This window comes from Notamacropus eugenii, chromosome 3 (genome assembly GCF_028372415.1).
Source record: "Notamacropus eugenii isolate mMacEug1 chromosome 3, mMacEug1.pri_v2, whole genome shotgun sequence".
NCBI classification, from domain to species: domain Eukaryota; kingdom Metazoa; phylum Chordata; class Mammalia; order Diprotodontia; family Macropodidae; genus Notamacropus; species Notamacropus eugenii.
In genome coordinates, this window is record NC_092874.1 from 345,329,271 (window position 1) to 345,353,897 (window position 24,627).

At 37.1% G+C, this 24,627-nt stretch overlaps 1 protein-coding gene across 5 annotated transcripts in view; it reads left to right on the plus strand.

Annotated features, from left to right (window-relative positions):
• SNCAIP (synuclein alpha interacting protein) overlaps positions 1-23,334 on the plus strand; it is a 229,901-nt gene extending 206,567 nt beyond the window's left edge. For 2 of the 5 annotated variants that reach the window (XM_072597162.1, XM_072597160.1), the window contains 6 exons: positions 1,761-1,886; positions 4,426-4,595; positions 10,144-10,236; positions 11,491-12,553; positions 14,428-14,501; positions 22,803-23,334. In XM_072597162.1, coding sequence (XP_072453263.1) covers positions 1,761-1,886; positions 4,426-4,595; positions 10,144-10,236; positions 11,491-12,553; positions 14,428-14,501; positions 22,803-22,887 — 1,611 coding nt within the window. In that variant the 3' untranslated portion in view covers positions 22,888-23,334. Of the gene's footprint in view, positions 1-1,760; positions 1,887-4,425; positions 4,596-10,143; positions 10,237-11,490; positions 12,554-14,427; positions 14,502-15,031; positions 15,134-22,802 lie in introns of all 5 variants that reach the window. The other 3 variants (XM_072597161.1, XM_072597164.1, XM_072597163.1) reach the window with 3 other exon arrangements.
• The last annotated feature ends 1,293 nt before the right edge of the window (positions 23,335-24,627 follow it).

Sequence of the window (24,627 nt, forward strand, 5' to 3'; positions counted from 1 at the left end):
AGATTAGATTACAATATCCATAAAGCACTTTGCAAACCTTAAAGCACTGTATAAAGGTTAGTGATGATGACAGAGAAGCTATAGTGGAGAGTCCTGCTTAGATTTGGAGTGAATCTGATGATCTGAGTTAATTTCAGTCCAAAGATGCTACGATTCTTCCTTTCCAGAAGCTAGCGATCACAGCACATAAATACTGGCTGTCAAACTAAAGTGTTCAGAGAAGAAAAGGAAGTCATCACATAAAGATACCTTAGGAAAAGTTATCTCCTCAAGCATTTCTGTTAGCTGCTTTGCCACTGAAGAAGGGAAGTTTAAGCTTATCATCCCTTCTCTAACCCTTCTTGAAACCCCAACGTCTCACCCCTCATGCCTCACCTCCACCTGACCTCTAACAGGTCTCAGGAGGGCAACAGTGTTTTCTGTGTCTTTTTTGGCTTAACTCACCTTATGTACATTCATAGCAGGTTTTCGATACTGTTGAACTCATTATGATTTTCCTTCTCTGTAGGGGACCTCACTTCCCACTTGCTCATTTGGAAAAACTCCAGGACAAAAATGTTCAGTCCATTTTTGATGTTTTGCCCCTTTTCTAACACTGAGCCATTCCCCTGCATAAATGACTTTAAAGGAGTTTGCTATTTTCATCCAACATTCCTTTAACAGATTAGTTGGCATGTTCTGAAGGTGAAGACAAATTTAATCCAGAGAAGTATAAAAGTTCATGACCAGTAAGAACAAATAAGGAGGGAGGGGGGTGTGTAGAGGCTAAAGAACCCAAAAGTAAAAAGAAGTTCAAGGTTGTTTCAAATGCAAAATCTTTTTAAATGTCAAACTCCACCCACTCAGATATGGACTGTTGTTCTTGCCCCTTTTATATTTATTTGAACTTCAATTTTTTCTATTTTAAACCAGCGTAATACACTCTCGTTCCCCTACTTTCTCCTGGAGCCAAATATAACATGGAAATACCACAGAAATGGGTTATAGCAAAGCATTCTTACCATCTTGCCTCTTGGCCTGTGGAGGTTGTTGTTCACAGTTTTGGTTTACCCTACTTTGTAATGGAAATTTTAAAAAAGTAAAGATAACCCTTAAAATAACACTGACATTCAGTCTTGTGAAATCACAAGGGATTCCAATTTGAAATCTCTAGTGATTTCTTATATAACCTGGTTCTCCAGGACATTCTGGTACTACCCTTTCTAGTGTTTCTATTGACATATGAAATGGACATGGATTCCAAGTGTAAATATAAATGCCACTCATCAAAATCGTATTTGCTATTTCATTTTTCACAAGTTTTGTAACAATCTCAGAAAAGTCTAAAGGCTCTTTTGGAGTAATTGTAAAAGAACTAGGAACAGGAGCCCTGAAGTCTAAGCTAGCTTTCCTACTAGCAACTATGTGACGTTGGGAACTTTATCTGACTTTGGAGGCTTCAGTTTGTTTCTTCATCTGTGTAAAATAAGGGGATTCAACAAGAAAAATTCTGTGATCTCTTCTAGGACTAAAGTTCCTTCTCAGGTTTTAAGTTGGGGATTTTTCTAAATTTCTTATTCAAACAGGGGTACAGGCCTCTTTAGCTCTTCAACAAATGGTTACCAATTTGCAATTCCAACCACATAAGAATGATTTTCTGGGATACAAAGGATATTTGTTTCTAAGCTTCTCTACATGTACTTTTATTTTTCCTTTTCGTTATTTCTGCTTATTTTCTTTACATGTGATTTTACTCATTTCCATGTGACATTATTTCGTAGGAAAAAATCCTTCTCTGGCTTCTTCAGTTTATGCAAGAACAAGGGATCTCTTTGGATGAAGTTGACCAGGATGGTAACAGTGCAGTTCATGTAACATCACAGCATGGGTACCTAGGATGTATACAGGTAGGCCAAGTTCTCACTCCACTGGCTTCAAGGTTTCTTGTAGGGAGAAAAAAATCTCTCCAATAATGAAAGTCAATGTCGACAATAAGAAGCAAATAACTAACATAAGAATGAGGGGAGAATATCTAGATTAAATTATCATTCCCTTGTGAGCATTGGAGTAAACAGTAGAGTATATGATCCAAATCACTGCAAGTCTACACATATGATATGCTCATTTATGTTCAATGCCCTCTAAAGTAATCTATATATGGTTGTATTGAACTGTGTGTATATATGTACAATGAACTGTGTAGACACCAAGTTATATGGATAATAGGATGTTTCCTTTATACAAGTAAGAACTTATTCATTCTGTATCATAAATATGATGAAGTTAAGTAAACAGTAAAGCTGTTTGAAGTAACAGAGGAGAATTACATCTAGAAAAGGAAAACAAACTACACAAAAATATGCATGTGATATTATATAATGGAATAGATTAGGACAGCTAGATGGTACAACAGATAGAGTGCCAGACCTGGAGTCAGGAAAACTCATCTTCATGAGTTCAAATCTGACCTTAGTCTTAGTTAAGTGACTGGGCAGGTCACTTAACCCTGTTTGCCTCAGTTTCCTCATCTGAAAAATGAGCTAGAGAAGGAAATGGCAAACCACTCCAGTATCTTTGCCAAGAAAACCCCCAAAGGGATCACAAAGAGCCAGACACAACTGAAAAACAACTAAATAGAACAACAATAAATGAATGATTAGGCCACATGTAAGGTAGAAGGAAATCTAAGGGCCTTAATAGGATGTCATGTTAAGTATGACCATAGCAAAACCAGTCTGATACTGAATCGTATTGGGAATAAAATATGCAATCATTTCAGTCATCTTCCTATTATTTACTGATTTCACTTAGGGACACTGCATTTTAAAAGAAACTAGGAAGACTATAGCAGAGAGAAGTAGGGAGGGGAAATAATGAAAGATCACTGATTTATTTAGCCTCAAGGTTGAGAGTTCATCAGTCAATCAACAAGCAGGTATTAAGTGCTTACAAAGCTTGGCACTGTGCTGTGGTAAGAGATACAAAGACAAAAGCAGTACAATTCTGAACTCAAATACTGAGGGGGTCAGAGAATGGACATAGTGCAACATACTCACAGATTAGTAAATGCAATGTATGCATATGTATACACGCAAAAAAAATTTAAATACATGGGGAGGAAGGGAGAGGGTTACTAACAACTATGGGGCAGCAGGAAAAGCCTAATGAAGGAGGAACCTTGAAGGAAAGTAAGAGTTCCAGAACATGGAAGGGAGGAAAAGTATTCCAGATGTGGGATAGAGCCTATGCAAAGATATGGAGTAGAAAGATGTATGTCATGTCTGAGGGACAAAAGGTAGTTCTATTTAGTTAGAAAATAGAGTGTATTAGGAGGAATAACATGTAATTAGCCCCAAAAGGTAGGCAGGAGGCAGATTGTGATGGGATTAAATGCCAAGCAAAGAAGTTTGTATTTTATCCTAGAGGTTATAAGAAACCACTGAAGCTTCGTAATCAGAGGAATGAAGTGGTCAGACTTGTGCCTTAGGAATATCAACCTACTCACTGGGTGGAAGATGCATTAGAGAAGGAAGGAAAGACTGGATACATATGATCCAATTAAGAGGCTATTGTACAGTTAAGGCTACAGGTGAAGAAGGCTTAAACTAGAGTTGTTGTGGTGAGCATTGAGAGAAGCAGATACATGTAAGAGAGGTAGCAGATGTAGAATTAATTATACTTTGTCAACTGATTGGATGTGAGGAAGGAATGAAAGTAAAATTGGAAAAGAACCGAACACTGTATCAGCGCTGCAAAAACTTGTAGAGAATTATAGTAGTGCTTCCCATAGTCTAAAAAATATTGAGACAAACTACAAAGAGAATAAATTGGTATAGCCTGCTAGATATGGTCTTTTACCTCTTTAGCAAATTTAAGGCTAGTCATCGCTAAAGAGAAAAGATTTCTCTTCTTGGACTGTTTAATAACTATCTCTCAAGTTATGAAAGTTATAGCACTAATAGAAGAATTTGAGAAGAGGAGGTTTTTAGATGCTAGGAGAGAAAAGGAGAACAGAGACAAGCGAAGTGGAAAAAGAAAAAAGAAATGATCAAGAAAATAGACAAAGATGAGAAAGAAAATGCTATAATAAAAAATTCTGAGGTCAGAATCACTAAGGAATCTTTTGTTCATTCATTTAATACTCTGGTGAGGTGGGTAAGTGACAAGTGTTGGATTCACCTTGGCATAGTGGATGATCACAAACTTGAGAGAGAAACTATTCTTCCTTAATGAGCTCTGATTTTCAGCACTCTAAGAATTTAGAGACCGGAAATTTTGTTTGGCAAATAGAAAAATTACGACACATTCAGGGATCCTTAAATGAACTAGGACAATGCCATACCTAATGTCAGATGCTGGTCGTTGTTAACAGATAACAGCCATAGTGATGACAACAAGTTTCAACAGCACTTTTCCAAATAAATTTCTCTGAATTTTTTTTGGCAGACTTTGGTCGAATATGGAGCAAATGTCACCATGCAGAATCATGCAGGAGAGAAACCCTCCCAAAGTGCTGAGCGGCATGGACATACCATGTGTTCCCGTTACCTAGTGGTGGTAGAGACATGCATGTCTCTAGCGTCTCAGGTTGTAAAGTTAACCAAGCAGCTGAAGGAGTGAGTTTTGATTCTCTTTCTGTAGGAAAAAAATGATCTTTCTGAATTGCTAACCTGAAGTGTTATTGAAGTGCTTTTTCTTCTTAAGGGTCATATGGCTAATTTCTAGGATCTATTTCATTTTTGTATGGCTTTAATATTAAGAGATAGGTACTCAACCTGTGATTTCACTTACATGGGGGAGCTACTTGGTGAGGAAAATCACTGTACCAATGTTGGTCAGTATATTCTCTGCAATTTTTTAAAGATGGAAACTGAGGCCAAAAAAATCAGTGACCTACCAAGGTCCACTGAGTCCAGGTTAAGTTCACTTTCTGCCTTACCACATCTTACTCAGGCTAAAAAAGGGCTGCTCAGGCCTGCTTTAGTTGCCCAATTCATTCCCCATGTTCAAACCTTTAAAAATGCACAGAAATAATTTTGCAACATAGACCACCAAACTATTCTGATGAGGTTACAAGAGTAACCGTAACACCAGTTCTCTTCATCTCCATTAATTTCTTTCTTATAGTGAACGAGTAAGTTTAAATGCACAAACATTTTATTTTACTGCAGTTGTATAGCGGAGAAAATGCTGTGTTTGAAATCAGTAAGAATTGATTTCAAAATAGCTGTGTAACCTTTAGAAAATCAACCACTTACCCTCTGTGAACTTCAGACAACTTTCTAGGACTTAGCACTACACTACAAATCAAAGATCTTTTCCATGTTCAGGCACTATTCTCCTTCAGATAAGTAATTTTACATGCAACAAGTTCAAAGGAGAGAAATACAAATTTTTCATTTAATATTTGAGTAAGCTAATTTTGGTTAGGTAATCTAATAAATTACACATACACAAACACACAGAGAGTATGCCCAATTTAATATTAATTGAATTAATTAATTGAATATTAATTGAGGACTGAATATAAACTTTTAGAACTGGAAAATGAGAGATTCTGGGAGTTGTGTGAATAGCAGTGATAATTGAAGCTATGAGAGTGGCTAGATGGGACAGGGACAGAACACTGGGTCTGCTCACACTTGGGAAGTAGAAGATTAGAAACTCTCAAAGAAAACCATAAAAGAATGAATGCTCAGACAAATAGGAGTTGAATCAAGACAAAACAATGAACTATTGATTGTGGTTTTTCGAATTCCGTACGTAAGTCCACCGGGCAAATATATAAAAGAATGCCTCCCTTTTCTTTAGCAAGATGAGGAAGAAAAATAAATTTTAGAATGACAATTTCTTTTTAGTGTCTCCTTTAGACTGATGCTCAGAGTCCATGATACATAGAAATCGCTTACTACAGAATTCAGGGATGTTGCCTTAAACTTTTTTTTTTTTTTTTGGCAAATGGCCCAAGTTCAGCAATTCAGTTCCAAGCTTTTGTCAATGGCCCTAAGCTAAAATATATATGCACACTAATGGGATACAGTCCTTCAATTCCCCTCAGATCTTGCTAGTGAGAACAGCTTAATAAAAGTATTTAAGTGAATGTAGCCAATGTTATGATAAATCAATAAGAGAGGTTCTATGATGACCCCAGGGCCTTCTCCAGATGAATAGTTTTATTACAGTATACTACAGTCAGGTTTGGGAAACCTGAAATGACTTAGAGGACTCAGTTTAATGGGCATAGTTTTGGTCCCTGTGGCCTTGTTTTTTCTTGATCTGTTGTATGAGTGCTGTAGTTGGCTATCTCTTTCCTTTGGTTCCCATAGCCCCAATAAATAACCTGGCATGTGGGGGGAGGGAGTCAGGGGAGATGTAGGAATTCTACTTTCCCTTTAAAAGGGATTGATGGAGGTCCAAACAAGAGGAAGGGGCTAGAGACAAGGGAAAGGACCTTTGTGGCTATTATTTTTCTACTAGATGCCCATCCCCCATTCAAGTAAGCCTATTAAGAAATGCCACTCATAAATCAGTTTGGGGATAGGCCAGTGACCTCTTGTTCACAGAGTAGGTTTTAATACTGTGAAAGGATTAGGATCAGGATCCCTAAGGGCCATGGGGAATCTCAATTTTGAGGTGGGATTAAGTGGACCAAGTTTAGCTTGGTACATAACAGGTTTTCAATGGGAAATATGTCATACTAGGCAATGGATAAGCAGTGTGTTCTTATAATCCCTAGCAGTTTACAGGGAAACTTAAACTTAAGATAATTACTTTGTAAGGAAATTTGACTCTCTGAGGAAACTGAATCTAGCAAGGAGTGACAGATAAAAAATGTAAAAGGAGGAAAAGATGAGGGCTTGGGAATAATTCTATATAGATAGAGTTGAGTTATGTTTGGAAGCATAGTAGGCCACATAGGAGGGAAAAAGACTACGAAACATTTATATCATGAAGTGTCTGAGTTACCATGAATCCTTAAAGACTAGATTTACCAGGGTAGGGGAACAGATTGTGAGGAACAAGAATTAAAAACGAATGGAAGTGATAGTTTGAAATGGAATTCTTCCATTTTGCCAATAAGCACAGTGCTTTTCCCATCAAGAGTTGTCTTTCATCCATTTGTAATTAACTAGATTAGTCCCTTTTAAATTCTTTTTCAGATGGGAAGATTGAGTAAAGACTGTCATTCCTTGCTAAGGTTTAGCTAGTCTCTTTAGATGCCATATTACTAACCAACACAATTATTTCTGACTACTTCTTTCAGAAAGTCACAACCTCCCAAGAACTACATAATAAACCCTTTGAAAGCAGATCTGAAACTCCCTGCATCACTCACTCATTACACATTTTCCCTAGCAAGCCTCTTGTCTATCACCACTCAGCAACAGAGAAAAGCTGTGAAGAGAAAGCATAATTCTCTCAAGCTTTTTCTGACCTTGCGTCCTTTCTGTAACCAATTAGGTTTTCACCTTTGGTCTGCTCCAGCAGCAGATGGGCTTGACAGAATGAATGAGAGAAAGTGAGAATAAGCTCATACTTTTTTTAATCCTTCATTACTGGGACAGACTCAGACTCACTACTTCTGGTAAAGAATAATGACATTGCTGCAGGGTTGTGTTTGTTAGGTTAGCTTTCATGGCCCTAGGTTTGGATAACCAGTAATTAGTATTAATTGGCTTTAGAACAGAGGCAAAGTGGTCTCTAAAAAGACAGTCTAAAGTTAGAGACAAGGAAAGTGAGAAAAAGCTTTCTTCCCCAGGGTAGGCCTTTGTGTTTTGGAGAAGCACTGGATTTGAATTAGAAAGCTTGGATTCATGCCCTGGTATCACTTACTGATGGTATGACCTTCAGAAAGTCTCTGTCTCTCTCTCTCTGTCTCTCTCTGTCTCTCTCTCTGTCTCTCTCTCTGTCTCTCTCTGTCTCTCTCTCTGTCTCTCTCTCTGTCTCTCTCTGTCTCTCTGTCTCTGTCTCTCTCTCTCTCTCTCTCTCTCTCTCTCTCTCTCTCTCTCTCTCTCTCTCTCTCTCTCTCTCTCTCTCTCTCTCCCACGCACGCACGCACACACACACACGTACACAAATTTAACACCAGAAAGAGACTTAGGGATCATCTATTTCAAATCTCTCGTTTTACAAAGAAGGAATTTAAATTCAGGTTCTCTGATTCCAAATCCAGGACTCTTTCTGTTATAATATATTGACCCTCACTGAGCCTGTTTTCTCATCTCTAAAGTGGGAATAATAATACTTCAGTTCAATAAACACTTATTAGACATCTATCATGTTATAGTGTAAGAATACAAATCATTGAAGTCTCAGCTAAATCAATCAAAGGCATCAGGTCGGTGTGAACAAGACCTAGAAGTTTCTACTGAAGCAATCACTCCCCCTCACCCCAAAGAAACTATCGAAATTGAATCAGACTTTGAGACTACATTTCTTTGAAAGAAATACACTGGAGAAAATGGAATAATTCTGCACAGGAGATATATTTACATTATCTGAAGAAACTCCTTCATGTCATTTGGGTCTTCCACAAAATAGAAAGCATGTTCAAAACCTCCAAGCATGGGAGTGCCTAGCAGTATAGAGAAGATTCTAGAAAAGCCCTTGAGATAGAATTTCTGGAGAGCTGGGAAAGGAGTGATCCTCTGTCACCTCTCTATCCATCCTTAATGAGCAGAAGACCTTGTGAAAATCAGAGGGCTATATGATTTGTACTTCTCAGCAGTGTTCCTGAAACAGCAGCAACTGGTGATGTATCTGTATCAGGAGCTGAGGGCAAGCTAATCACACTGAAGAAAAGTAACTTCCAGACTTAACCGTGGGCAGCAAAGATGCTAACTGAGGGGGAAAGATGTCTAAATTACAGGAAATTGTAGCAGTAGTCTCTAATCTATCTTTTATAGGGACTATGTTAAAAAAAAAAAAAAAGAATAAAACAGCAGAAAACAACTCCAGATCTAAGGGGAACTTCCTGAATACCCTACAGAGGAAAAAAAAAGGACTTAAAAAGACCAGTATCTGTGAGTTACCCCTTTGCCACATGTACTTGGTAATTTGGAGTCCACTTTCTCTTGGACTCAGTATATTGCCATGGGAAAGTATCTTACAGAGTTTGGAGGGATGTTTTGGCGATTTCTTCTTCATATACTTCCCTTACTGAGTACTTGTGTCTAAAAACTAATTGAATCTGGTTAACTAATTAATATCAACTGACTATCAGTGAGGGAAGCATACTAATGGTGGCTTAAAATCTATACTACTTAGAAAATCAGCCCCCAGAACCTCCAGGTCCCCAAGAATCTGACAGAAGATATAGTAGCTTCCCTATCAAGACCCAGCCTGCCAATGTTAGGAAATTAGCTTCAGAGGACGTGTAAAATAATGATTATCCTCATGGAGTATATGGTCTAGTCAAGGAATATAGCATACACAGATGACAATTATATAAGTGCATAAGAGATGTGCAGAGTTCTGTGTAAGAACCAAGGGAGAAAAGATCATTACTGACCAGGGAAAAGACTATATTATAATATAACCTATATTATAATATGTAATATAATAATAAAGAGTAAGAGTAGAAGCTTATTTAGCAATAAAGATGATAATGTAGTTCTATTTGGTCATGTTGGGTTTGAGGTCCCAACAAGCATTCAAGTGGAGATATTTTGTGTTGGGGCTGCCCATAGAAGTTGCCATTCCTTGGTATGATTTGTTTGCCACTTACTTTGCACCATTTGCTCTACTTTCACTCTCCCTCCCCTTTTTTAGGCATTCAGGGTTAAGTGACTTGCCCAGGATCACACAGCTAGTAAGGGTCTGAGGCCAAATTTGAACTCTGGTCCTCCTGCCTCCATGCTTTCACTTCTAATACTGATGAGTCATATCGTTAGACATTGACTATTCCTGCCCAGCCACCGTCTGGTTAATTTAAGTTCAATTATCATATTTTACAGTAGTTAGCATGATGTGAGAAAACTATTCACAGATTGGTTTGACTTCCAGTGGCTTCCCTACATCTCTCGACTTGAAGAGAGTTTCTGATGACCTTTTTGTCAAGGCAGGAAATGATATAGTTTAGCACCATGTTTTCCCCTAAGTGAGAGAATGCCAAGTATCATAGAGGAAAAGTTTTATATAGCACTTTTTTTATTTTAATTTCAGGCAGACAATGGAGCGTGTCACCTTGCAGAACCAACTCCAGCAGCTTTTAGAAGCACAGAGATCAGAGGGCAAGTCTCTCCTTTCTTCCCCCAGGTAATAGCAAAAGATATTGTTGTTTGGAATTCACAACAAACAGTTGTTTACAACAAAAAGTCCTGTCTGACTCTTTGTGACCACAGTTGGGATTTCTTGGCAAAGATACTAGTTGTTTGCCATTTTTTTCTTTAGCTCATTTTACAGATGAGGAACTGACAGATAAGGAACTGAGGCAAACCCCAGGATAAGTGACTTGCCCAGGGTCATACAACCAGTAAATGCCTGGGACCAGATTTGATCTCAGGAAGAGATAACTTTGTTCAATGTACCATTTAGCTGCCTCAAGTTCTTACAGACATTTTATTTTAAATCCCTACTCTGCCTTTTGTCCTTTACTTCTTTAAAAATTACAAGAGTAGGTAATTTTCTTCTTTTAAAAAAGAACATAAATAGTGCTTGAAGCTATCAGTCTTTATAGTTACCATTTTCAAAAGTCAACAAGAACCCCAAAGTTTACACAATATTATTTCAGTCTTAGGTTTGTAATGATTAAAAATTTCCAAGAGACAGAGTTTCTGGATAAATTATAATCAACTTTATTGATTAGTGACTGTTCCCATCAGTACCCAAAGAGATTGAGCCTGTTGAACCTTCTGCATCTATAAAGTCTTTTGAAAGGGGATGCACCTGAGGGTGGAAATCAACTCTGATCACTTAACAGGTAATGAGAGAATGAATATTATAATGAGAAGTGGGTTTATTCCAATGAAGGTTTTGTGGTACAGAACACTGAGCATTCAGTCTCCTTCAAAGAAACTTATCAATATCCATATCACCTGTCTCACAAAAGGGAGAATCCACATTTTCCTAGCCCTGTCTAAATAAACACAATGAGCAGGAATCCACCCATTTGCCTAAACTTAGACTTTCTTTACTGTCTTTGATTAAATCTTGGCCTTCTTGATTGGGTAAATCTTGCTCAAGATTTCCCACACTGGTTGATTTCTGGATGATGAAATAGAAAAGGAGAAAAACCTTGGCCCTAATTCAATAATTAATTATTAAATACAAGAGAGAAATAATCATATCTCTCAGGTTGTAGAAAACAATATTTGACATTTTACTTCATTTTTCATAGTGAAGGCCAAATGAATAACTCATGTTATGATATATTGGCAACATGCTTTAAAGTAATTTTCATTGGTTTTTCTTGTTTCACACAAAGGGCCACTCAGTGTCCTTAATATGAGAAATTATAATTTATAAACAAGATATCACGCCTCTTTTTTTTTCTTTTGCCTTTCTTTGTAGTTCACCATCTTCACCAGCTTCTGGAAAATCCCAGTGGAAGTCAACTGATCCAGATGAATTGTGTATAACAAAAAATAAGTCAAACACCCAAGATGGCATTCAGGTTCTTGGAAGCATATCAGCCTCTAATCGTACCAAATTCAGAGCAAAAGATGAAGACTCAGATAAAATCCTTCGCCAATTACTGGGGAAAGAAATTTCAGAGAATGTGTGTACCCAAGAAAAGCTGTCCTTGGAATTCCAGGATGCTCAGGCTTCCTCAAGGAATATGAAAAAGATTCCACCAGAGAAGAGAGAGCTGAAACTCGCCCGACTGAGGCAGCTGATGCAGAGGTCACTGAGTGAGTCTGACACAGACTCAAACAATTCAGAGGACCTCAAGAACGCTCCTGTGCGAAGGACTGACAAACCAAGGCCTCAGCCCATTGTAGAAAGTGTGGAAAGTGCCGAAAGCCTACACCTAATGATTAAAAAGCATACTTTGGCCACAGGACGCAGGTTTCCTTTTAGCATCAGGGCCTCCAAGTCTGGGGATGGCCACAGTCCATCCCCTACTTCAGAAAGTAGTGATCTGGACTTAGAAACCCAGTACACAACATCTGGGAGTACACCTCAGAGCCAGTCACCTGGGGACATCCCACAATCTACCCCTGACTGTACTACTGCTCAAAAGGTTGCTACTAGCCCCAAAAGTGCCCTCAAGTCTCCATCTTCCAAGCGCCGAACTTCCCAAAACTTGAAACTTCGAGTAACCTTCGAGGAGCCAGTGGTGCAGGTAGAGCAAACTGACCTCGAACCTATTGGAGAAAAGGACAAAGATAGGGGTAAGGTCCTCCCGCGACTTCCCCCAAATAATGAGACAAGCGATCAACTGAAAAGGCCTTTTGGAACTTTCAGGTCCATCATGGAGACATTAAGTGGCAACCAAAACAATAACAATAATTACCAGACAGTCAACCAGAGCAAGACCTCATCAACGCTGCCCTTTACCTCACTAGGAAGGAAAACTGCAGACGCCAAGGGAAATTCAGTGAGCTGTGTTAGCAAAGGAAAGAATAAGGCAGTGAGTGCTATGTGCAAAATCCCTTTCACTCTTTAATTGATGTCTTGTTTCTTGTTCAGCATGGAGCAGAATTTTGTCTTGTGTCCCATGAAGGGGGTCCTTAAAGAGTTTAATAACAAGATGAGTAGATAACCAGGTAACAGGTGGAATTCATGGGGCTTTTTTAATTTCTCTTTGGCAAATGTTCTGAAAGAGCAAGTAAATTCATCAGAAATCAGATTTGGATTCTCCAGTCTACTAAAATGGCTTAAAGCCAGGGAAGTTATGAGCCCTCTTCTCAAGAATGCCACACATTCAACTCATTTCTATAAATATTTATTGAGCCTACTGGGTGCAGAGTAGTATGATAGCTGCTGGAAAAGATACAAAAGACAAAGCTTAGAAAAGACACATTCCTTGACTTCATGGAACTTATATTCTAAATTGCCTACCCATGAAAGCTATGTTCTTGACAGTGATTCCTCCTTTACATGATCAATTGACTCTTAAGTTTAACTGAGAACTGAGAACATAGGTAGAAATGCAGTTTCTAAAGAATTGCCTACTAAACTTGAGTATGACTTTTGAGGGAGTAAATATATAAATATATCCCTATACATATATTAATATATCTAATATGTATTAATAAATATGTAAAAAGGAATACTATCATATTTGTTTTATATAATATTTATCTTAAAATACACATATATGTATATATATACATATATATGTATATGTATATATATGTATATATATATATTTCTAAAGTGCCTGCATTAAAATGGAATTACAGCAATGGTCTCCAACATGCATTTTTAAAAGACTATGTTAAAAACAAATATGTTGCAGTACAGAGTATCCTAAAAGTCTCAGTTCACTTTTAAACTTTTTAAGCTTAATAAATTAGGATTCAAACTTTTACTGAGACTTTTGGGAAACGTAAATGTATTAGAATAGAGTCTTATATATGTTGCGTTGCAGAGGAGGCTAAAGAGAAATAAAAGTTTGAGATCTTGAATATTCTGCCAGGAAACATTCTCCAAACCCTCTGTGTATACCACTGAAAAGCAAAAAAAAAAAGGCTAAAATGAAATTCAAGCAATACAATCAATTTGTAATAACAGGTCTAGATAGCACATATAACTGAAATCAGCCAAGCTTCTTCTGAAATTCTGGTATAGACATCGATGTTGCGCACATTCACCCAGAACTGTACTTCATGCAATGCAAAGTTAGACAGCTTGTTAATTTTTCATCTTCTTTTCTTGTCCATGCCCAAATTTGTGGAAATGCTAATGAGGAATGAAATGTCCCAAGTGGAGAAGTCTGAAAGTAACAGGGACACTAAAGTAGAAGTCAGACAGGGAAGAAGTAGGAAATTAACCGATCTAAATAAACCACTAATTGAATAGTCAGATCTTGAATAACTGGATGTTGACTTTCCAAATTATTGTTTAAGCTGAAGGATTACTAAATTTGTTGGTAATGAATTGAGTTTCATTGACTATTATTCTAAATAACCATTTGCTGGAGCCTGGATAATCCTTTAAGGTGTGGATTTGTACATCATGTAGTACTGTCATGGTAATGAAAATTTTAATCTATGTGGAATAATAACACAGTCCTTGAAATGGCCCCAAATAGACTTTTGCCTTTCCTTAAATGTTGCATCAAAACTTAAGATACTTTTAAATGGTATTTATCCTAGTAACTTATAAGTTTGTGTCCCTTATTGTGTCTTTTACATCTCCAAAAAAGCTCCTATTTCCACTATTTAAGCATGTGCCTCCTGGCCTTTCAGTTTTGTGCATCACATTCAAAACTCCCTGAGTTTTGTGCATGTGCTGAGATCATTGCATGTTTTCACTGACTTTGACATTATACTTCTCCAGGAGAGTCACAGCAGCAGCTGTACCAATCTTTCCTCTAACTTGCCACTTGAAGAACACCTGCGTAACTATGCATGGTATGTGCATTATGAAATGAAATAACCCACTTTTCTCTTGCCTTAATTTTGAATTGCATGAGCTCTTACCAAACTATCCTGGACCTCATTTGTTCAGTATCTGATGCCAGAGAAACATCAATAAAAATTGTATCAGTCCCTCCCAACAAACATATAACTGCCCATCAAGCTTTGATGAAGGCTGCAAATGATCCAGCAAAGAGGTTTAGTCGTGGCTGTCAACAGGCACAGGCTGCACAGAAAGCAACCTGGTTCATCAGTCCTATCTGTTGCTTCGTTGCTTTTGGCATAACATTCAGTCTTTGATGAAACAGAGTCAAGGGCCAAAAGAGTATGGAAATTAAATTTCCTGTCATGCATGAAGTGAGCCAGCCTGGAGTCAGAACCAGAACTTTCAAAAAAGGCAGTGTTTATTTGAGTGCCAGTTAAAGATTGGAAATCTTTCTCACCACGATGCTATCTTAAGGAGCACCAAAGCCTTTGTTATATTAAAAGGTTTTGTTTTTGTTTTTTTTTTTATTTTTTTCCAGATCATTGATTTCAAAGTTGTAGAGAGCTTCCAGAAGGAAACTCCCTGTACCAATGTATATCTTCAATAGTTCTTCGGTTTAGTCTTAAAGTTATTTGGGGTGGTAAGTGACTTACTTGTTCAAGGTCAAACAGCCAGTGTGTGTGTCAGAGGTAGAACTTTAAACACTGGGCTTCCTGACCCTAAGGCCAACTCCCTAAGGATCCACACCATAAGGCCCAACTTCTTTTGCTATATGCATTCAGATTATGATTAAACCATAAAGCTTTGGTGAAGGAAAGGGACCTTAGAGGTCTTCTAGTCCAATTCTCTCATTTTCTAGACTAGGAACCTTGTCTTACTCATTGGTTTTTGATCTGGTGACATTGGCCTCCTGGCTGTTCCACAAGAAAGAAACTTCATTTCTCAGTTTCTGGCATACTATCTGGTCATGTTCAATGCCTGTAATATTTTCTTTTCCACTTCGACTGATGACCTCCCTGACTTCCTTTAAATCCCAGCTAAAATCCTATCTTTTGCTAGAAGACTTCGCCTGACCCCTCTTAACTCTAGTGCCCTCCTTCTGTTAATTATTTCCAATTTATCCTGTATATAGTTTGCTATATATTTGTTTGCATGTTGTTTCCCTGTTAGATTGTAAGTTCCTTGAGGGCAAGGGCTGTCTTTTGCCTTTGTGTCCCCAGCATATAGCTCAATGCCTGACACATAGTACCAGGTGATTAATAAATGTTTATTGATTGAAGCTGAAGCTAAACAGTCAACCAAGAAACATTTATTAATCACCTGCTATGAGCCATGCACTTGTTTATAATAAAGAAGAGAAATGTTCCATAAGAAATATTTATAATGAAAATACATGTGTTCTCATAAAAATTGAGATTCATTCTTCCAGAAAAATGTTTGGAGCAAAGGAAAATGTTTATACTTCTATCCGTTGTGACTCCGTCACCTCCTGGTGGCTGGAAAGCCAGAAAATTCTCACTGTGGTTCCAACTCCTTGGGAAAAGGCCCAGTTTCTCTACATGAACAGAAATGAGGAGAGATATGAAAAGAAAGGAAAGGAGATAAAGCATTTCCCAGACATTATATATCATTCTCTCTGCTAAATTATTCCTCAGTTCCCATCTGGACTCTTGATTCTTAAGGGATTCATTTCAGCCTTTAAACTTCCTAAAACTTTTACTTAGAAAGTTGGAGGAATGGCTTTCTCATCTCCATAGTTGGAACTGCTAGAGAAGGATGAGCTAGAGTCTTATGACTGAATCCTGACCAAAACAAAGAATTTCCCAGACTTGTTCTTAGAATCCTATTGAAGGAAAGGGAACATTGCCTGAGTTAGATACAGCGTAGAGGAAGTTTTGTGTTCCAAGATGAACAGGAGATTTTTCAGAGGAGTTCAAGCCAAAGTGAGAAACTGAGAAAGAATAAATCAAATGATTAATTCACTTCTCAGCTTCATTTTGCCTGTGAACACCTGTCCAAGGCAGAAGGAAGAAATATCTATTTCTCTCCACTTAGAGAAGTGCCTCAGACCTAAGGACCTCAGATGATGGCTAAAATGGCCACGATTAATGAAGGCTTTCTGGATTTCTCTGGCAAATTTTTGCGTATTAAAAAAAAAAATTACTACAGATTTAGAAAACTAGAGCAAAACCTGTGTCTGTTTTCTCATGACTTGGTGGTGGAGACAAATACTGTATAAAGTACCAAAAGACAAAAGATTTTGATGATTAGCATGGTCTTTAAGAGGAGGAAGGGAGGCTGGAGGAAAGCAGCTTTCAAACTTGGATTCTCCTAGAACTTGGAAATTGAATTAAGTCCAATCTGCTGTCACTGTAGTGAAAATCTTTACTATGACCATGAGAAAGAATTATTATGGGGAACCCTCTGCCAGGAGTATACTTGAATTGGATTTGATGTTCCAAGAACATCTCTGTTAAAAGAAGAAACACATACCCTGTATCTGCCTGTTAAAAGGACAATGAATATAGGATTAAAAGGAACGTCAACTCCTTGAGGAGGTTTTTGTTTGCTGTTTATCTTTTCTAAGCTGCTCACAGCTTGAGAACAGAGGAAAATATTTCTCTTTACCCTTTAGAATTTAATTCAACTTTACAACTGAATAACTACAGTATGTTTCAATTGCAGAGGATGACTTTTACAATGAGCAGATCAATCTTTTTTTGTTTTGTTTTTTAAAAGAACAAGTTAGCTTTGTATTATTACCATTTGAAAGGAATGTTGGCAATTGCCTTTGTCTTCAAATGCCAGGGAAATATTGATTAAGTCAGTCTGTGACCTATAACACATTAAAGTAAGCTCCAATTCCTGTTACTGATAAGGAGATTGGCATTATATCTTGGCCAATAGATTTCTTTCTCTCTTGAAGGCATGGCTTCAGTACCATTCCTTCATCCTAGCACCAAGCAATTAATTGTGCAGCGTTTTAAAAGGCATTTTCATTAAGCAGTGGGCATCAGTGCGGTAGGTTTTCCTGGCAAGAAATTAACCACACTGGGAATTTTGTATGCAGAGCCAATACTTAGACTATCCAGTATTATTCATAGATTTCAAAGTCTGATCAACAATAATTTCGAGAAAGGGGTGATGATTTGAAGGTATCAGGAAGTTCTCTACTGACACACAAGGGAGTCAGAGTTTTACATGTAGCTATAAATATAGATATGTATGAGTGTGTGTGTATGTGTATATTTCATACTCTGGTTAGTGTTGTCATAAAAACTCAATAAAAAATAGATAAAGATGTGGTAGTTTGGGGAGGACTTCAAGGAAAAGACTAAAAAGGATATGGCTGAAATATGCTTCCCCTGCATATTTTTGGGAAAATGTCATCCTCAAAAGGTGAACCTGATCTCATTGAACAAGACTGTCTTTCTTGCTTTGCCAATAGCCTCAAACTGTCTGGTACCTAGTTGTATTTGGTGACAGTGATCCACATTTTTTTTAATACTCGACCTTTATTGAGACACAATAAATGCTCTTTACTAATTAAAAGATATCAGGGAGAGATACATGATCAGAAAAAGACATGATGCATGCACTGGTTATATCTTTTTTGAGAGACCCTTGTGCTGCTATGGTTCTCATGTATTTGCAAGAGAAATACAAGAAGACCCCCAGCTCATTGGGTGGACCCCTCACAAACACACTCACAATGGAGGATTTATTGATAGACATGGATAAGAATCACTTAGTATTGCAATCTGCACAAGTGAAGGGAGAGAATGTCACTCTAGTACTATAACATATAACTTGGCTCCAGCAGACAACTGTTCTTTAATGAAATTCATTCAACTGACTGTGGTCAACATAAGATCACTTCGTTAAGGATGTAGGTGAACATAATTTCATTAAACTCATTCTTACAGACTAGAATTTTAAGAAAGATAAGTGACTTAATTGCAGTCCTTTGGTATGGGATAGTGGGGAAGAGATGTTTTGGCAGCCTGACAACTTCATCAGAGCTTCTGTGGATAAGTGTGGTGCACAAAGCCAGTCAGTCTTAAGCTCATGGGTTTTGTCATTAAAGGGGAAGCCTAAAAAGTGGCACAAAGAATGTTTTTGCTTTTTAACTTTTAGGACCCATCCAAACTAACAGTGTTCTGATTCCTCTGCCCCTAGGAGGAAAGGAGATATTTCTGAAGATGCAAAACAACTTGGAGACAGCAGAAAGACTAGATTTGCAATGAAGGGTTTTGGAGTGGACGTAATCCGTCCTCCAACTTCTGCTGACTGTCCCCAGACTTGAGTATTCCAGGAAATAAAATACACATAAATAGCTGCAGATCAATATTTTTAATTTGAAACTATGTCTTTTGAGCCAGTCTTTCTTGAGTACTCTGAAGAGCTTAGACTCATGTAGAACTATACATTCAATAATTTATAGCTAGAAGGTAGCTTAGAAATGGAATGTACCATTCAAGTCAATCCCCTCATTGTACAAATGAAGAAAATAAAACCCAAGAAGGATGTGACTTGCTCAAAGCCACATGGTACTTAGAACAGTGCCTGGCCCATAGTGGGTGCTTAATAAATGCCTTTAGACTTGATTTGAACCAAATAGGAAGTGGCAGAGCCCATCCCTAAGCCAGATTAATTTTTCATTGACTGTTAGATTCTCTATATAGAACATCATATCATTTGCAAAAAGTTATAATTTTGTTTCCTCTTCACTTATATTTGCTTCTTTTTTTATTTTTATTAATTTTATATTACATATCTATTATAGATATACATACATGTATATACATTATATATTTATTTATTTTTGTTTTATATTTGCTCCTCTTATTACCTGAGTTAATATTTCTAGCATCGTGTTAAATAGTACTTGTGAGAATGAACTTCTTTGCTTTATCCCTGAACTTTTTGGAAAGGTTTTTTTATCTTTCTCCTCTACATATAATTTTGTCTTTTGGTTTTAACTAGATAGTAAGTAAGATACTTACCTTATTAAAGAATGTCCTTTTATCCCAATGCTTTCTAGTATTTTTAACAGCTATGAGTGTTATGTTGTATTATTTTTGCCATCAATATGATCTGTTATGCTTAAAACTTCCCTTATATTGAAATAAGCCTACATTCCTGGTAATAACTTAAACCAGATCATAGTGTATATAATCTTTTAAACATATTGTTTAACATATTGTAGATTCTTTGCTAATATTTTATTTAAAACTTTTATATTGATGATCATTAAGGATATTAGTCTATATTTTTTTCTCTATCATCTCTCAGGTTTAAGTATCAAGACCATATTTGTGCCATAGAAAGAATGTAGAAAGACTCCTTCCTTTCCTACTTATATGTAAAATTGGAATTAATTTGTTTTTTGCATGTCTGATAGAATTCAGCTGTAAATCCACCTGGCACCATCTCCTGTATCTACACTCCTGTAGCTTTTGCTCCGTCACTGTTTCCTTCTTTGTGTCTCTGTTCTGAGCTTCTACAGAATTCTGGCAGTCTTTTGTACAGTCCTAGATCAAATGAAGCAGTTTATAGCTTTTTCTCTTCAGTTTTCTTAATCACTATTCCTTCTGGTGCATTATAAGAGCTTTGGGAGGGTATTTGTAGGGCATCAGTCTCCTAAGGTCCTAACATACTGCCATCTTTCCACAGTTCTTCTGTCAAATGCTGTTTGTTTGTGTCATCAGAACCTATCTTTGTTCAAACAAACCCATCCTTGCTCAAAGCAAGCACAGAAATCTTGACCTTTCAGTCATTTGTGTTACTGATGTTGCTAATGGTCTGCTTTATAATATTCTTTGTGAAAGCCTCCTTTCTCATCAAGAATACCCTCTTTATATATTTACATTATTAACAGTATTTAGACATAAGAAAATTTTTGATCATTTCCTTTCCCCAAAAAACAATAAAACCCATGGTTTTTCCAAAGGATGCTTACTCCTCTTTCAGGTCCCTCACCATCCTCAAACCTATGTTGCTTTCAGCACATAAATCTCATATCTAGTATCTACTCAAAGACAGAATATCTTTGTTTTCTTGCCATTTCTACTTCCTCATGAAATATGCTGAGTGTTACAATGTTAGAGTTCAGACATGGTTGTTCCACTGTCACTCGTATAGAAACAGCTTTGTTTGATAGTTCTTTCCCACTTTTTCATTCAATTCATTGTCCTTCCAGGTTCATTTTTAAATGCTCACAAACTATTTGACTCAACTGGACCTCTCACTGAACTCACGATAAGTTTGCTTTTCCTCTATTGACTCGTATTGTTCCATAATTTATTGCCATACTCCACCATAAGATTTTATAAATGGGCTTATATTCTAAAATCCTGTCATCTTGGCTGTTCTAGCTCTCTGCTTAGCAAAGAGAGCCAGCATTTCCAGGCAATTTCTTAGTTCTCTTGGCTCTCTAGGTGATTGATTTATTTAGTTAAACATCCTTAAGAAATAACAATATTTCATCTCCATGTCTTTATTTTATCCATTACTCATTTTTAACGCCAACAGCTTGTTAAATAGAAATGTTGGAGTTTTGTTAATTGCACGTCATCCCTTCTCACTTTTGTTCTTCTAATTTGGCATTTCTTTTCATTGTTACTCTAACAAGTCAATGTTCTCGTGCTTTACAGAGAGTTTCAAATGTCCCATGAAAGATTTCTTATTGCTTTTGGATTAGAGTAATGCCAATTTCACTGACTTCTTTATTTGCCTCTTTGAGGAGAACCTATGAGTCATCCTTTGATTTCACTGCAATTTCCTTCTGTTTTCTGGATTTATTTATAGTTAGAATGTTCTACATGATACACCTTGAAAAGTTGCAGACATTGGCTGTCTGATCTTTGCAACATCCCTCTGAGGGAAGCAGGAAAAATATTCATATTCCCACTCCATCAGTGGGACTCAGAGGTTCCAAATGACTTGCCCAAGATTATTCCATTAATAAATTGCAGAGATTAGTCTTGAATTCAGGTCTTCTGCCTCCCACACCAGTTATTCTACTGTACCAGGTTTACTGGTTAATGGTTCACATTTATATAACATTTTAAAGTTTGCAAAGTGTGCTTCAAATTCTTCTCAACTTGATAGCTTTCTACTTTTTCATTCTTCTTACAATTTTCTTCCTTTTACCTTCTCTATAATCTAGTCATTCTGTGCTATTTGCTAATTCTCACATATCCTATTTTCCATTCCAAGAATGTTCTCCCTCTTCACATCCCTGGCTTCCTTCAAGATTTAGTCCAAAATGCTGCCTTCTACAGGAAACCTTTCTTAGTCCCCATAGATGATTCTCTGTGAAAGAAGCAATATCCTAACCCCCACCTCTTTTACAACTTAAGTTAATTTTTCCTTCAAAAATTCCTTAAGGTTTGATTGACTTAGGATTAAAGATTCAGACTGCAGGCATCACTCACTCCCTCATCACATGAGCACAAAGCAGCTAGAGGCACACATACTTGGCTGATGGAGTACAATGGGTAACTCAGGCAAAGGAGTTCCACTCAACTGAATCAACTCAAGGTGTCCTCACAATCTATCTTTGTTGAATATCCTTCTTGTGCTATGGCTAAGTAAATATCTTTTATTAACTGTTGGATAGAGATGACCTATTGAGTGTCTCATCGTGTTCCAATTATCAAACTCCCAAGACTCAGAACAGGTCCAGCCCCAAACATCCCCCGCCTAGGGGGATGCTCAAGAATCTCTGAGATTCTCTTCTCTCTACTCCGCATGTTGTACGTACCTAATTATACTTACATGTTGTCTTACAGACTCAAATATAATCTCTCTCAGTGCAAAAGCCTTTCTTTGTACACATGAACTTAGTACAGAGTCTGGCTTACTGAATGCTTGTTGACTAATTGATTTCCATTTCTCCAGTAATGGGAGCCAGTTTTCCTTGAGAATGTAAGGCTTCACTAGCAAATCTATGCCATGTAGACACTGAGTACTTCTGTTTTAACTAGACTGCATTGTTACCCATATCCTGTATTGTTCCTCTGAAGGGAGCTGACTTGAATGTTGGGAGCTGGAATTCCCATCTGTAAGGATGGGAAAGTGCTTCTAGAACTCTTAAGGAAATGTGTATTGTTGTATGTTGCTTTTATTGTCCAAAAAGGAGAAGTTTATATGAAAAAGTAATTTGGTTACTGGAATATTTACTGTGTGGCTTATATGAAGATGATTAATTTACATTTGAGGCAGATTGGTTTGGGCTCAGGGTTATTTGGTAACATAACCACAGTTTTCCCTAATGTTGGCAATGTGCGTTCTTTTCTCCTCAGGCATAGTGACATAAATTGGAAAATTGAGAAATCTAAAAGCCAAGAGAGTGTTGATGAGCCAGAGCTACAGGAACTCTTCTTGTAATCACACCTCATCATGTCTTACTGCTGACCTTTGGACACAGTTGGAAATCCCTTAAATATCCTTTGTGGAAACAGGACCATAAGAAATAATCCTCACCAGCAAAAGAATGGTTTATTAGGATGCCTTAAATTTGTAGCAGTTAGACTATATAAGAAATCTCTTTTTTACACTATGTGTATATATAACTTGTTTTTAAAGATGTATGGTTTAAAGGCATGACTGAACAATTTTTTTGAACCATGTAAAAGATACAACAGAACTCGATCTCATTTTGTTTTATCAGGTGCATGGGTATATAAGTATATTAATTGGTCTTCCCTTTCCCAGTGACATAAATTGTTTAGGCTCAGGTCCTTCAAGACCAGTGGTTTTATTTTTTTTTGTCAAGTATAATTTCCCTGTCACTTCTATTTTTTGTAAAAGGAAATAAAACATTGTTAACAGCCATCTCTAATCTCTGAGTGCCTCCCTTTCCAATAAACTTGTAATATTTTGATTTATAAAGAACTTTTAGATTATTTCAGTTTTTGACCTTAGTTATCAATTCACTCAACAATACTTTTTAATTGTTAATTTTCCTTGATCTCTTTCATTTACATTCCCTTCATTGCTGAATATGTCCCTGCCACTTCCCAGCTCAACGAGCAATCACATTTGATGAGTATTAAAAACAAGGGGAAAAAAAGGAGTTTGGCCAAACCAATCTACATATCAACCAAATCTGAGAGCATTTCCTGTGTTCCATACCATAATACCTAACTTGTACCACGAGCAGAAGGAGATGCATTTTTTCATCTCTTCTCCAGGTCCAAGCTTGGTCTTTATAATCACATTGCTTTCCACTGGGAGCTTTTGTTCTTTCCATTTACATTTATTAAGCACCTGCTGTATGACACACACTGTGCTAGGCACTGGGGAAACAAAGACAAAAAAAAGTCCTTTCCCTCAAAGACAATACCTTTTACTAGGAGCACATGATATGATAATTTGAGGAAGAAGGGATAAGAACTTCCAAGTACAAACTGCCCAGTTCAAACATTTCTCTATATGGAGTCAATTACAAACATTCATATATTCCAATTTCAATAAGTACAGTTATTCCTTCCACATTACAGAAGTTAGGGGCCTGGTGTCCCCTTGAACTGGAAACTTCACATAAAATTTTTTGGCACTCCCTTTGTACCAGAGAAGAAGTCTGAATTATTATGGTATCAAAAGATGAAATGTGTTGATATTGTATAACACAATCCACATATTTTATGCATTTCTGAGTGTCCAAACTTTTTTCATGTTACTGTTGACCTTTGCAAGTCATCTGCAGCTTCCACAAAACTCCCCAAAAGTTCCCATTTAATTTCTTATTCCAACTTTCAGTATATGAAAGTCACAATGTGGAAAGGATAGCTGTGTTAGGGAATCAGATAAGTGTAATTGTTTATTGTGTATTGCCTTCTCAATTGTTAATGCCTTCTCAATTCTCTGAACTGGCATAGGAACATGCTAATTGTACCCAAGGATGTATTCTCTTCTTAGATCACCTTGATCTGCTGCTAACCTATGACAAAGGGTTTTTCATCCCTAAAAATAGCCAGTGTGGCGCTGAAGTTCACAATGATAACAATTTCCAAAAGCTGGGTTTCTGATAACTTTCTAGTGACAGCAGAATCATTTTTACTATGTCTCAGGTAAAGAAAAAGTTCCTAAAGCCCTCTTTTCATCATGTAAAAAAAAATGTCTCTG